This window comes from Rutidosis leptorrhynchoides, chromosome 1, assembly GCF_046630445.1.
Source record: "Rutidosis leptorrhynchoides isolate AG116_Rl617_1_P2 chromosome 1, CSIRO_AGI_Rlap_v1, whole genome shotgun sequence".
Taxonomy (NCBI): domain Eukaryota; kingdom Viridiplantae; phylum Streptophyta; class Magnoliopsida; order Asterales; family Asteraceae; genus Rutidosis; species Rutidosis leptorrhynchoides.
Genome location: NC_092333.1, coordinates 404,824,967 through 404,838,180, shown reverse-complemented (window position 1 = coordinate 404,838,180; position 13,214 = coordinate 404,824,967). Strand labels below are relative to the sequence as shown.

Here is a 13,214-nt window from a genome sequence, read left to right as displayed (position 1 = left end):
TTAGTTGATACTCCAAAGTCGTTTTCGATATTCTGCAAGTGCACGTAACGTGAACGTGTTTCTGTACATCGGATAATGCAACATACAATTCCTCAAAGAAGCTCCAGTAAACTCCTGAATGAAAATCTCGATTAACTTTCTATTAAAACAATCTAATCATCAACTAAGTTAAAGATAATTCAGATTATATCTAAAATAACCTGTTGAGGAAAATCACCATCTTCCATTTGAGCATTAATCAATAATTTTGCTGCTTTATGTAAGGGTGTTGGATCTCTTTCAGCCTGTCCACCCGACATAAGACCAAGCATGGCCCACGCAGTTTGAGTTATGTTTGTTCGATTCCCGATCAACGGTGTGTATACTTCGCTAGTGCAAGACTTGTAACTTTCACCCCATCCACCCTCTTCATTTTGCGTCGACAAAAGAAACTTGACTCCTTTACGAACGGTTTGACTGTTGTTATATGTTTTTCCTGCTGCTTCTAAGCCTCCTAATGCAAAGCACGTGCCATATATAAAACATATTCCCCAGTAGCCATACCTAAAGAGTTAAGTTTCATGAAATTATCAATTATGACGATTCTGTATTTTAATCATAGCGCGTGCTAAGATATATAAAGGTTTACCATGAGCCGTTAGGGAACTGTCTGTTTTCGAGAAATCGCACTGCATTTGACACAGAATTATCTATTTCTTTCGCCCGATGTGTTGGGTGTAAATGTTTGAAGGCTAGTAGAGTTTGGAGTATCGACGCAGTGTTCTCAACATGCCTGATTAAATTATTCATGGTAATCAGTGTTAGCACCTACAGTGACGTCCCTTACAAAAAAACTTCACATCATGTATTACATACTCTTTTTCAAGAACAATGTCAGCAAACACCTCCGATGGATTCAACTTCTGCAAATAAGTTGAAGTATAAATTAGGTAACATTTATTAATTTACTCCCTCCGTCCTTAATTAATTATCCAATATTTCATTTTGAGATGTCTTAATTTAGTTGTCCATTTCTATAAAAATATAAGAAAAACAAGTTAAAGTTCAATTATACCCTTACTTTATACATGTAAGATAAAAAGTAAGATTATATTGTAAAGTAATAAAAATTACAATGTAATATGACATTTCTTAAACTGTACTTTTTATTGGAGACAATTAATATGACGTTTGCGTTAACTAGGTATCCGATGTGGGATATGAATTCGCACCAAATAAATTCTCTTTTAAAGTTTGAAATTCGACCTCTAGCTAGAAAATCATAAACTTATTGTACGTACCTCTAAATATGGTTGTGGAATAGGGGTTTCCCAAATTGCAAAACCTCCGCTTGTAGAAGATTGTACGTGAAAAAGAAAAGTAATAACTTCGTAGAATCGCTCCATATTAGCTTTTTCTCCGGTAATTTCATCCGGCATTTGAGATAGTAAGAGAAGGCACTGCAAGGAATATTTTGCTTACAATGAGAACAACTATTTTCTATGAAGGATCTAATACTTAATACATAAAAACCATCATTATGATATATTACCTTTAGCGCTTCGGCAGTGCAATCTGAGACAGGCCAACCATGATCTTGGTCACTAAACGCCCATGTCCCTTTACTAAATTGTCGAAACATTTTGCTATAATCTCCTATTGGATTGTTTTGGATTTGAGATTCTTTGAGATAGAAATTGGCTTTTTTAAGTGAATCACCATATTCTTCGGGCATATTACTTGAGATTATTGATTGTGTTATCAATGTACAATCCCATAATTGACTACCAAATGTTTGCATTGTCATCCCATCTTCAGCTAACCATAAGAAATCAGGCACTCTAGCTAGATGATGCTTGAACTCTTCTCCATTTGGGTTCTCTGCCCACCAACACATCATTTGCAAACACTATATACAAATGCAAAATTGATTTACATGGTAATCATAAATCAGTCACATTTATGTTACTTGAGATTAAATTGATATATTACCTTTTCGACACATGCCATGGTAATGTATCTACTCTCGTGAGCGCTATAGCGAATCAACTCAATTGTTCTTTTGAGTGCTTTTTCTCTTAGTTTGGTGAAAGGCCAATACTTGAAGAGCGATTCACTGAAATAATGAAGGCCATCCCATATCATATCTTGGATTCTTGAGTGAAGGTAAAAGAGATCCTCCTATTTCGAAACATAAAAAGCCATGCTAATAGGTAAATATTTTGTATATGCATGTAATACTTAAAAGTTATTTATGTAACTACCTTACAACAATTATGTCTCTGTTTATTCCAATTTATCTTGTCATAAGGAATAGTGTGAATCTCTTTCCTTAGATGAAGAACGAGATCTGTTATCGCACCATGATATTTTTTGCCATATAAATATGACATGGGCATATACGCCGTCCGACAATAGCACCACATTTTTGCTACAATACGAATCAGGAAAATTCATCAGATTAGGGTAACGTGTGTGTGTGTGTATGTATATATATATATATATATATATATATATATATATATATATATATATATATATATATATATATATATATATATATATATATATATGGAGAAAGTGAATATGGTGGCGTTGTACATATAAGCTTATATGACAAACACCTTCAAATCACTTTGTTTTGATGTTTTTCGTGTAAAATATTATTCATTTCGACTCTTGTATAACATTTTGCAAGATTAAACTTTGATTTGAAACAACAAAATTCAAGTTTATCCATGTTGTACATCATTTTTTCGCGAGCTTTATTAGTAAATAATATTTCACTTTAAATAAGATGTCACTCTTAGTTGTAAGCTTTATGAATCAAACTTCAAAAGAACATTGGTTTTGCTTTGTTTATGATTCACTAACGTACTACAAAACATATTTACACAAAAAACATTAAAACAAAGTGATTTGAAAGTGTTTGTCATATAAGCTTATATGTATAACAGCACCATATTCAGTTTCCCATATATGCACCTATTACCTCCATAGACTGAACTTCAGTCTGTAAACTTTTTTTTTCATATTTTTTATATATAATTTTTTTCAACCCGCATATAGATTAAACTCAGTCTGTGTATAGACTAAACTCAATCTGTGTACAGAGTGAAACTTTTTTTAATCTATAAAAAATATGCTGTATACAGATTGAGTTCAATTTATTTACAAACTGAACTTAATCTGTGTACAGACTGAACTCAATCTGTGTACAGGTTGAACTCAATCTGTATACGGATTGAACTCATCTACCATATGCGCCTAAAGTACATTAAACTTGGAGAAGACTCTGATCTCGATTTCATAAAAAAATGAAGAACATGTATAAGCAGATGTAAAGAAATAAAAAATGGCTTAATAAATTGTTGATGATGACTAAAGGTGGGGTAATTTGAGTGATGTTCTATTTCAAATGGGCAAAGCAATAGTGCGTGCAAAATTAGGTGAATATGGTAGATGTATCTCACAAAATCAAGTCTATGACGAAAATTAAAAACGCAGATATGTTAGGATTCATCACTTGAAACTATCTGCAAAGTTTCATATTCTAACTATTAGATTAGAGCTCGAATCCGTGAGTTAAAGGTTTAGGAGAAAATAGATGCTTAATTATGTACCTGGATGAAATGGAAATGCTTCAGGAAAAATCCAGAATTCTGGTGGCATTGGGTTGCATCCTTTCCATTCGTACACTCCTAAAACCTACATGAATTAAACTGATATGAAATAAACTAGTCTACAAAGCGAATTATTAAGTAAGTTCGTACTATGTCAAACCATCCCAAAACACCCTTGTGGTTGGGGCGCTAATATATTTGCAAGAGGTCACCAATTCAAACCTCATTAGCAGCATATATAGGGGCGGTCAAGGACAAGGGTCAGAACACGGGATAATTCAATTCATGTGCTCCTTAATAACATATCTAGGGGTGGCTTGTGAAAAACGTCAGAAATAATCACATGATAATTATGCTATATCTAGTGTGCATACATCTGTGTAAAATAACTTCTTTTTTACGGGTATCTGAACAGAAAAACCTTATATGTTTACTTGTTTATATACCATGTCACATGAATATAGGTTGAGATTTACCGACAGATAAGTTTTGCCCCAAGATGGAATAGAAGTTGCACCACCATGGTCAAGTATCCACTTTCTTCCTCGAGCTATCGCACCATTTTTTTCATCTGGTCCTTCTCCTAACAGTCTTAAGGCTACGTAGTTCAATGCAGATCCCATCATGGTGCTATGTCCCTCAATATGGAATCCCCATCCTCCATCTTCATTCTAAAAGCATCAACATCTTATTTAAGGTCTATATAGAATTGTTGACTTAAGAAAAAATCAAGTGAAACTCAAAGGACTCAAATTTATAGACAGATCGTGGTAAGATTGATCACATCTAATGAATGTAGAAACATATGATTCAATGAAAAAATGATATGTCTTACTTGGTGGTTGTAGATATAACGTTTCATCTCTTTCTTATGTTGTAGTGATAGATGCGTATCGATGGCTCCACTGATGTATAGAACAATAATCTGCATCATCAAGTGTATTCTTATTTTTAAGACTTCAAATTTTGTTAGTTATAATAAAACATGCATGGTGTTTCGATAATTATCAATCCTTTGGAGATAAAAATTATTATGTAGGTCTATATACACCTGTTTGTTAATTCAGAGAAGAAATAATCTAAAAATGTACTGACCGAAATTTTCAATAAAGGTAATAACTAATAACATCATTATTATTCCCATAACGACTTTGATTCCAATTTAGTACGCATAAAGAATTCATATAATAAGAATGTTGCAATTGAGATAATATGTACGTGGCTGACACTTTATCAAATATTATGACGTGGTACATCCGATGGATGTCAAAAGAGTTGATGATGTGGTTGCCACTACATCAAACCTTCTGCTGACGTAATCATATTTGATGGTGTGGCAACAACATGGATGACCAAACTACATGTTAAGTCAGTTGCAACTTCTTCAAATTATGAATATTTTATACACTAAATAGAAATCAAAACTTTTTATAAGCGATGATAAAAGTGATATTTACTTTATTAAAAAATTAGTCTTTTATATTACCTTTTGATATATTTACTCTTGATTAAACTACTTAGATATAATTGCATACAAGGGGTGGAGTTAAGAACAAAGGACCGGCGTGTCCAGCCGGCCAATGACCATCTTTTGCTTGAATGGCACGTAGATATCTAACTGCTTTTTTCACTGCTGTGGTAACTGCTTCATAATTCACATTCTCGTCTTCTTTTAATCGTGCTGGTTGTTTGCTTAGTACATCAACTCTGTTCTCCTTGATTAACTATACACCATATATAGATAATTAATTAGCACACCGTATTAAACATGTTATTATACTTAACTGGCCTGAATATTGATTGAGTTAGGCTATTTTTCCTTAAAAAGTAAAAAAACAAGAAGCTATAATATAAAATATATTGTCATGACCTGCATTCGCATTAGCAAATCACCAGGTGCTTGAAAACCTTGCTTTTGCCTATTCAAGAAACATTGACGAGCATTTTCGACTTGTTGTTTTTCTTCGATGGTACCAGCATTGGGATCGAACTCCCATGTTTGGCGTCCAACGAAGTTGTTGGTGCTAAATAAGTAAGGATCGTTGCCTTCTGCTATCTTCAACTTCCACATAATAATAGAATTATTTGTTTGCTAATGAATCGTTTGAAGGATGAAAAATGTCACTTTATAGGCAGCATCAAGTCTAGAAGTACTAGTAATAATATAATGAGTACGGAAATTTACTATTTATTCACATGTGATTATGTCCAAAAAAATAAAACTCTCATTAAGTTTTGTTGAATATGGAGTATATAACATTATTGAAATATAATTAGGTTTATCGTTATATTCAAGTAATTTTAACTAAATTTATTTAAGGAATAAATAATTAAAAATAACAAATGATGATAAATTCAGGAGTATAAAGATATTTAAGTAAGTTACTTAAGGTAAACATTGTTAATAAGGTGAATAATTTTGTGACAGGATGAACTATTCTAATTAACTTCTTCTTTTTACAGTATCTTTTATGTACAAAATATAGATACCGAAGTAATAATTTCAACCAATTTATTTTCAAAAAGTCTTGATTCAATCAACTCTTAACGGGTCAAAATAAAATAACTTACAAAAAAGTGATCAGGATTAGTTTTGATCTTTGTTCAACACTGGTCACAAATATGACATGACAAACTCGTCACATTTTAATTTTAAACTTAATAGTTTTAGATGCATGAATTATGGCTACATAAGATTAAACTTATTAACCTTGGTGATTTTCGTCCTATAAGTCTCATCGGTAGTTATTACAAAATAATTGCTAAAATACTTTCGAATCGACTTAGAAGAATATTGCCTTCACTTGTGGGAATGGAACAAAGTGCTTTCTTGAAAGGCCGCTTCATACTTGATGGTGCACTTATTGTAAACGAAAGCATTGACTTCATCAAAAAAAATCGGCAAAAGGGTTTAGTCTTTAAAGTGGATTTTGAGAAGGCGTTTGATTGCCTCAATTGGGAATTTCTACTGGAAGTAATGAGAAGTATGGGATTCGGTTCAAAATGGCGGAAATGGATATATGCTTGTCTTAGCTCGGCATCACTATCTATTCTTGTTAATGGGTCACCTACAAAGGAGTTCTCGTTGGAAAGAGGTGTTAGACAAGGTGACCCGTTATCACCATTTTTATTCATCCTCGCGGCCGAAGGGTTGAACATTATGGCAAAAGCGGCCTTGGAAAGAGGTCTGTTTAATGGCATCGAAGTCGGTAAGGACAAAGTTCTATTATCTCATTTACAATACGCGGATGACACCATTTTTATTGGTGAATGGAATCGGGAGAACGCACTCAATCTCCAAAACCTACTTAAATGTTTCGAGCTTGCTTCTGGTTTAAGAGTTAACTTTCACAAAAGTTGTTTGTATGGGGTTGGGGTTACTCCTGGTGAGCTAAACGTCGTTGCAAATCATATTGGGTGCCAAGTAGGTCAATTTCCATTCACCTACCTCGGACTACCGATTGGGTCTAATATGAAAAGAGAAAAAGATTGGAAAGTGGTCATTGAAAAATTTAAGAGTAGGCTCTCAAGTTGGAAAATGAGAACGATGTCTTTTGGTGGACGATTGGTTCTAATCAAATCGGTGCTCTCTAGTCTCCCATTGTATTATTTCTCTCTCTTTCGTGCCCCGGTTCGAGTGTTAAATATCCTTGAAAGTGTGAGACGTTCTTTTTTTTGGGGAAGGTCGGGGTCGGGTTCTAAAATTAACTGGGTTAAATGGGACAATGTAATTGCTTCATATGGGAACGGGGGGTTAAATATTGGTTCTCTGAAATGTAAAAATCTTGCCTTACTTGGGAAGTGGTGGTGGAGGTTCAAAACTGAAACCGACTCACTTTGGGTCAAAATCATTCGTAGCATTTACGGTTCATGTGGTGGCTTGTTGGCGGGGAGTGACTTGTCTCACTCTCCGACTCTTAGCACTTGGTCTAACATTATTTTGGCAGGCAAAGCACTGGATGATTTAAACATTCATTTTAGTAACTCCTTCGTGAAATCAGTGGGTGACGGGCTCTCTACATCATTCTGGAACGAAGTTTGGATTGGAAATTGTAGACTATGTGACAAGTATCCAAGATTGTACAGGCTTGAAAGATCAAAACATGCTACGGTTGGAGATCGATTGCTCGCAAACAGTTCCGGACAGTTGTCGGCTTCCTGGGATTGGATTCGCAGCCCATCTGGTCGAACACAGGGTGAACTATCTTCGCTTGATGCTTTGGTTTCTGGTGCAACTTTTCACGTCAACAGGAAAGACTCATGGTTATGGAATTTGTCGAGTAATAACAAGTTCACGGTCAAGAAACTATCGATACTTGCAGATGAACAATTTCTTAATATTGGTACCAATATTATTGAAACTTATCGAAACAATTTGGTCCCAAAAAAAACTCGAAATACTCTCGTGGCGGATAATCAAAAAGCGTATCCCCGTTAGAACGGAACTTGACAAAAGAGGTATCGATTTGCATACGGTTAGATGTCCCCTTTGTGATGATGATTTGGAAACAATTGATCATGCTTTAATATTTTGCAAATTCTCAATGGAAGTATGGAACCGGGTATTCGAATGGTGGGGGCTTGGTAACTTCTCGAATCTCAGCTCCAATGAAATTCTTCGAGGGATTGCCTTAACCGATATGACAAGTCGTGGAAAGTTGATTTGGCAAGCGGTAGAATGGGTTTGTGCTTACTTCATTTGGAAGAATCGAAATAATATGGTGTTTCGTGGCAAAATGTGGAATGCCCCGAGTGCTCTAATTGAAATTCAATCCAAATCCTTTGAATGGATCTCGCAAAGACTAAAAGGAATAAAATTAGATTGGTTCATTTGGTTTAATAATCCTAGTATGTACTTTACAATCTAGCTTGATTTCATTGGGGTTGCTTTCTTTGCAACCCTAGATTATCCCGTGTAACTCTCTTGTACTTTGGATGGTGATCATCCAATCTTTGTATTTCTTCTTGTTCAATAAAATTTCTTGCCTTTCAAAAAAAAAAAAAAAAAAAAAAAAAAAAAAGATTAAACTTATTATTTTAAAAGAGTCCATATGTAAATTTACTACCTCCATCTCACTACAAGTGTACATATTTTCATTTTGAGATGTCTCATTTCAAGTGTCTATTTTGTGTTTCAATCAATGAGAAGATGTTATTCTAGAGAGAGAATATTTATAATTGGTGGGGAATTAAATTAGTGAAATTTCTTAAAAATATGTGCAAAAAGTAATTGTATACTTTTAATGGGCTGGAAGGAGCTAATTTATGAAGATAAACTATTAATTTGGTATCGTCTAAAAGAAATACCGAACTATTGATTTGGGATTGATTTATTAATTGAAAAGTAAGAATAAAATATATATAAAATATTTTTTTTTTTGTCTATTTATAAAAATAGAATATTAATTTGGGTTAGACTAAAAAGTAAAAGTGAACTATTAGAATAAGAGTAAAGGAGTACAGTTTTTTGAATGATAAGTATGAAAAATGAATAATAAATATATTGAATAAAACTTTTTAAAAAGAAAACACATGCATAAAAAACTTGAAACGATAATCATGCAACATTTAACGACACAAGTTAAAATAACTTGAAAAGCAATAAATTCAAGTTATGCTAGGAAACTTTAGGTTTAGGAAATCTTGATGAACATTTTAACTTCTTCCCCTTGTTACTTTTTTCGCCAATGAAATGGTGATGCTAAACAGGTAAAGAGGGTCGGTTTGGGCTATTTTCAACTATCACATCCAGTTGTTGTATATGGAAATGTCTAAGAAACAAAAAATAAAGAGGATTTTTAAGGTAGCATGAATATGAGATACTTGTGACTGAGTGGAGGAATTTGTTTCCTTTCATCTTCTTGGTATAACAAACTACACTTTTAATGTAGTTGCGAGTTAGACATGTCATGATACCAGTAAAAATCTTACTTACAATCTTATTGATGTCGTGCATTTGTTAGAAGAGATTAATGATCACAAACAGGCCCACCATAACACGTACTACAGTTTGATCAAACACTTATAAACACTTATAAAATCAACAACGTAACACTAAACGTATATTAAATCGTACACTATTACATACCGTATATTACCACAACGTAACACTTATAATGAATTGAGACTAATATTATGCACCAACAAACTCCCAATAGGACCCAGTTCATTATCTAAACAATAAAATCAACATTAACCTGCAATAAACACGCATTCAAAAGATTCAGATAACAAATAGTTCAAACATTCATGTCTAGTTATCACAACCAAATTGAAATTAAACAAACGTTCAAGTCCAAAGTTCACAAGTTCAAAAATTAAAGTGAAACATTAAGTGCAGAGATCATATGCATACAAGTACGAACAGCCCTGTTGAATTGGATGACATGTTCCATGTTCTACAACTCGTGAAAGATAGGGTGTCGACCCAACACCTTGATATCAGCCCTGCATAAGTTTCTGATCCACCTTGGATTGAAAATCCTAATCTGGTCCAAATCACCCCCATATTCTAACAGAATAACAGCCTCCTCGGTTTGCCCGTCATAATACCACCACTTAAACCTTTTACCGAAGTTTTGTGGCATCTTGCGAACAGGAGCAAAATTAATCGTCTTCGCACGTTTATACTTAACAACCTTAACCCTCCTACCAGTTTCTTTATCAGTTCTATACGAGATTTTCGAAAACTATGGAGGTAAAACTGACCAGCCACACTTGAACTCTTTCTTAATGTTGAACTGCATCTACTCAACCCATCCATCGTTTTCCCAGTACAACAAAGGTAAGCGAGCAATTTCCATCATCTCAAAATACGGTAGGGTTTTGAAATCAACAGCGTGTTTGAAGTAGTCAACTCCGTTTTCCCTTATCACCGCAAACAATTCAAATCCTTGAAGAATGCCCAGCTGAAAATCTTACCACCTGTCCCTTTTCCCGTTCTATCATAAAACAACTTATACTTCGGCCACCTTTGTTAAACTAGGACTTGGTATTTTTCTGATATTCCCTCCATTCTTGATTCTTTTGTTTATTCATTGTATCAAGATTCTCACCATCCTTATTTACACCAGAAGACTCACCCTCCTCAGCAGTTCGCTTTTCATCAACTTTCCTATTCAAAACATCATCATTCCGTTGTCTAAATAGATCAGCAAACTCCGGTAAGTCTTCCTCACCAGCCTCATTTACAGAACCCTCATCATCAGAAGCATCTTCAATGATGACTTCCTCAACACTATCATCACCTTTATGTCTATGTGAAACACCTTGCTTTTTTTTTTTAAATCACAGCGGAAGTCTTAATTCACATAAATACCCTTAGTTAATTACGAACATGATTATCACAAATCATTAGCTAGTTACTTATTACAAACAACCGGTGTTACGTTAAACAACTAGTTACATATTTATAAAAGTTAAGACATCAGAGTTCGTCTTGTCAAACATATCGTCAACCCAACTCCCGTCCATACCAGCACTAAGATCGAAAACCTGCAAGGGAGGAGGTGAGGGGGGTTAGCACGAGGCTAAGTGAATGGAATCATCTAATAGATCTAGCATACAGTACCAACTTGTACAACTACAGCAACTACAACAATCCATAACAGGCAACTGACAACTAATAACTAGCAACTATCAACTGGCAACAATCAGTTAGCAACTATGCTCCAACTAGAGACTCGGTGGCTTGTACGAGCACACGACCACTAGCTGATCAGTCTAGCATCTACCGAAAGTCCTTACTACTGAATCCCCAGTATAGTAAATCCACACGCAGGTGATGCGTCATTCAGCACTATACTCAACAAACAGTAGCCAACTGGACCCAACCACAACAAGGTTGACCTCTCTGAGCTGAACCTAACAACAATAGGTTCCAACAGGCAACTACAACTTGTGCACACAACTGTTAAGCAACTATCACTACGAACAACTGTTCCTACGACTAGCATGGCAACTCTACGATGATCATTATTACAACATATCTACTAAGCATAGCAACTATAATAGTATAACATAGTAGCATAACTTGCTACTGTACACTACACCCGGAGATAATCCCACTCACCGATTACCAGCTACAGCTCAGTTATCTTACTTCTGAGCTTCTTCCTTGTTCTTATCACCTGAGAACAACACAACGAAGTCAATATACATATCTCAATCAATAGTATAATCAAATCATACTATAAACTAGGTCATAACACCATATATTCATAATTTTATGAGTCTACATCATGACTCCATTCAATAATGGCATACAGGTGCGTGCAAAACACGACATACACACTAAAACTCCTTTTCCGACCCAAAAACAGTTTGATCTATTTTCTTAAAAGTTCACCATTGAAAAGTATTCTTTATTACGATTCTAACGATAGTTTATTCATCAAAAACGGAGTTATGTTTTGAAAGTTACGCCCGTTTCAATTTCATAAAAGGTACTGTAGCAAATAGTGACACTGTAGCAACTCGGGTACTGTAGCAACTCGGGTACTGTAGCAACTCGAGGTACTGTAGCAACTCGGCACTGTAGCAAATAGTGGTGCTGTAGCAAATAGTTACACTGTAGCAAATAGTGATACTGTAGCAACTCGGTACTGTAGCAACTCGGGAGTACTGTAGCAACTCGGGAGTACTGTAGCAAACTGGGTTTCGAACCAATTTCGCTGATTTTGTGATTTCTTCCCCAAAAACTCGATTTCTAAGTGTTTTTGACCAAATTTTAAGCACAAGAAAGTTACTAAACATATATACAACCTATTTCTAACATCAATTAAGCATAACTAACACAATTCATGAAGATTCAAGCTAAAAATCACACTTTTGCTCAAGAACACAAAAACCCAATTTACACAAGATTCAAGCAATGATTCAAGCATGCTAACCTGGTTTGATGATTACAAAGATGATATAAATCAGTTCCTAAAGCTCCACAAACCAATTTCAGGCTTGGATCAAGTTAGGGTTTCAAGGTGAAAGAGTTTAGGTACGGTGTGTATATTTTTTCAATTAGGAAAATGATCAAGAAGTGTCCAGAAAATACATATAAATGGGTTATAAACCCATACCTCATAACACACGGGTATTTACCAGTTATCTAATATCTTTCGTACATCGTTAGGAGGCCCTAAAGGAGTCCAAATTCAACAAACGAACCTGTTCTGTGACCCTTGTCACAAACTGGTCTCAACTAAATAACCAAATAATTATAAACATATAATTATTAAAAATCACTAATTACGCCCTACCCCAGGGTACAATGGTCATTTCATCTAGGCCCAAAATGCGGGTGTTACACTATGTTCACGTGTTCCCACGGTATTAGGAGTTCTCTCGCAAGCAATCAAGTGCTCTACCTCTAAACCAAACATTCTAGCTACCTCCTCATCACTCATCGTATGTACATTTTCTCACTCTTCGACATCATAGTTAAGCGAGTTGATCACTGTACCTTGATTTTCCAGAAAATATGTTAACTTATGAATATCAACAGATAGAGGTTTAGGGAAATGTACCTCCTGAATTTGACTTACGTTCTCAAGATCATCATAAGACGAGTCCGAGGAGAATTCACTTTCAGTGGAGACCAGATCATCACCAATGTGC

The 13,214-nt window shown here is 34.8% G+C and overlaps 1 protein-coding gene across 1 annotated transcript; it reads right to left on the bottom strand.

Moving 5' to 3' along the window:
* Positions 1-5,673, bottom strand: LOC139871610 (dammarenediol II synthase-like). The gene is made up of 13 exons (XM_071859331.1): positions 5,473-5,673; positions 5,138-5,326; positions 4,438-4,527; positions 4,079-4,273; positions 3,603-3,687; positions 2,244-2,410; positions 1,972-2,160; positions 1,532-1,888; positions 1,281-1,439; positions 856-902; positions 629-772; positions 201-543; positions 1-114 (listed from the first exon to the last, which is right to left on the bottom strand). Exons 1-13 carry the CDS (start codon positions 5,671-5,673, stop codon positions 1-3), a joined length of 2,280 nt encoding a protein of 759 aa, XP_071715432.1.
* Positions 5,674-13,214: the final 7,541 nt, after the last annotated feature.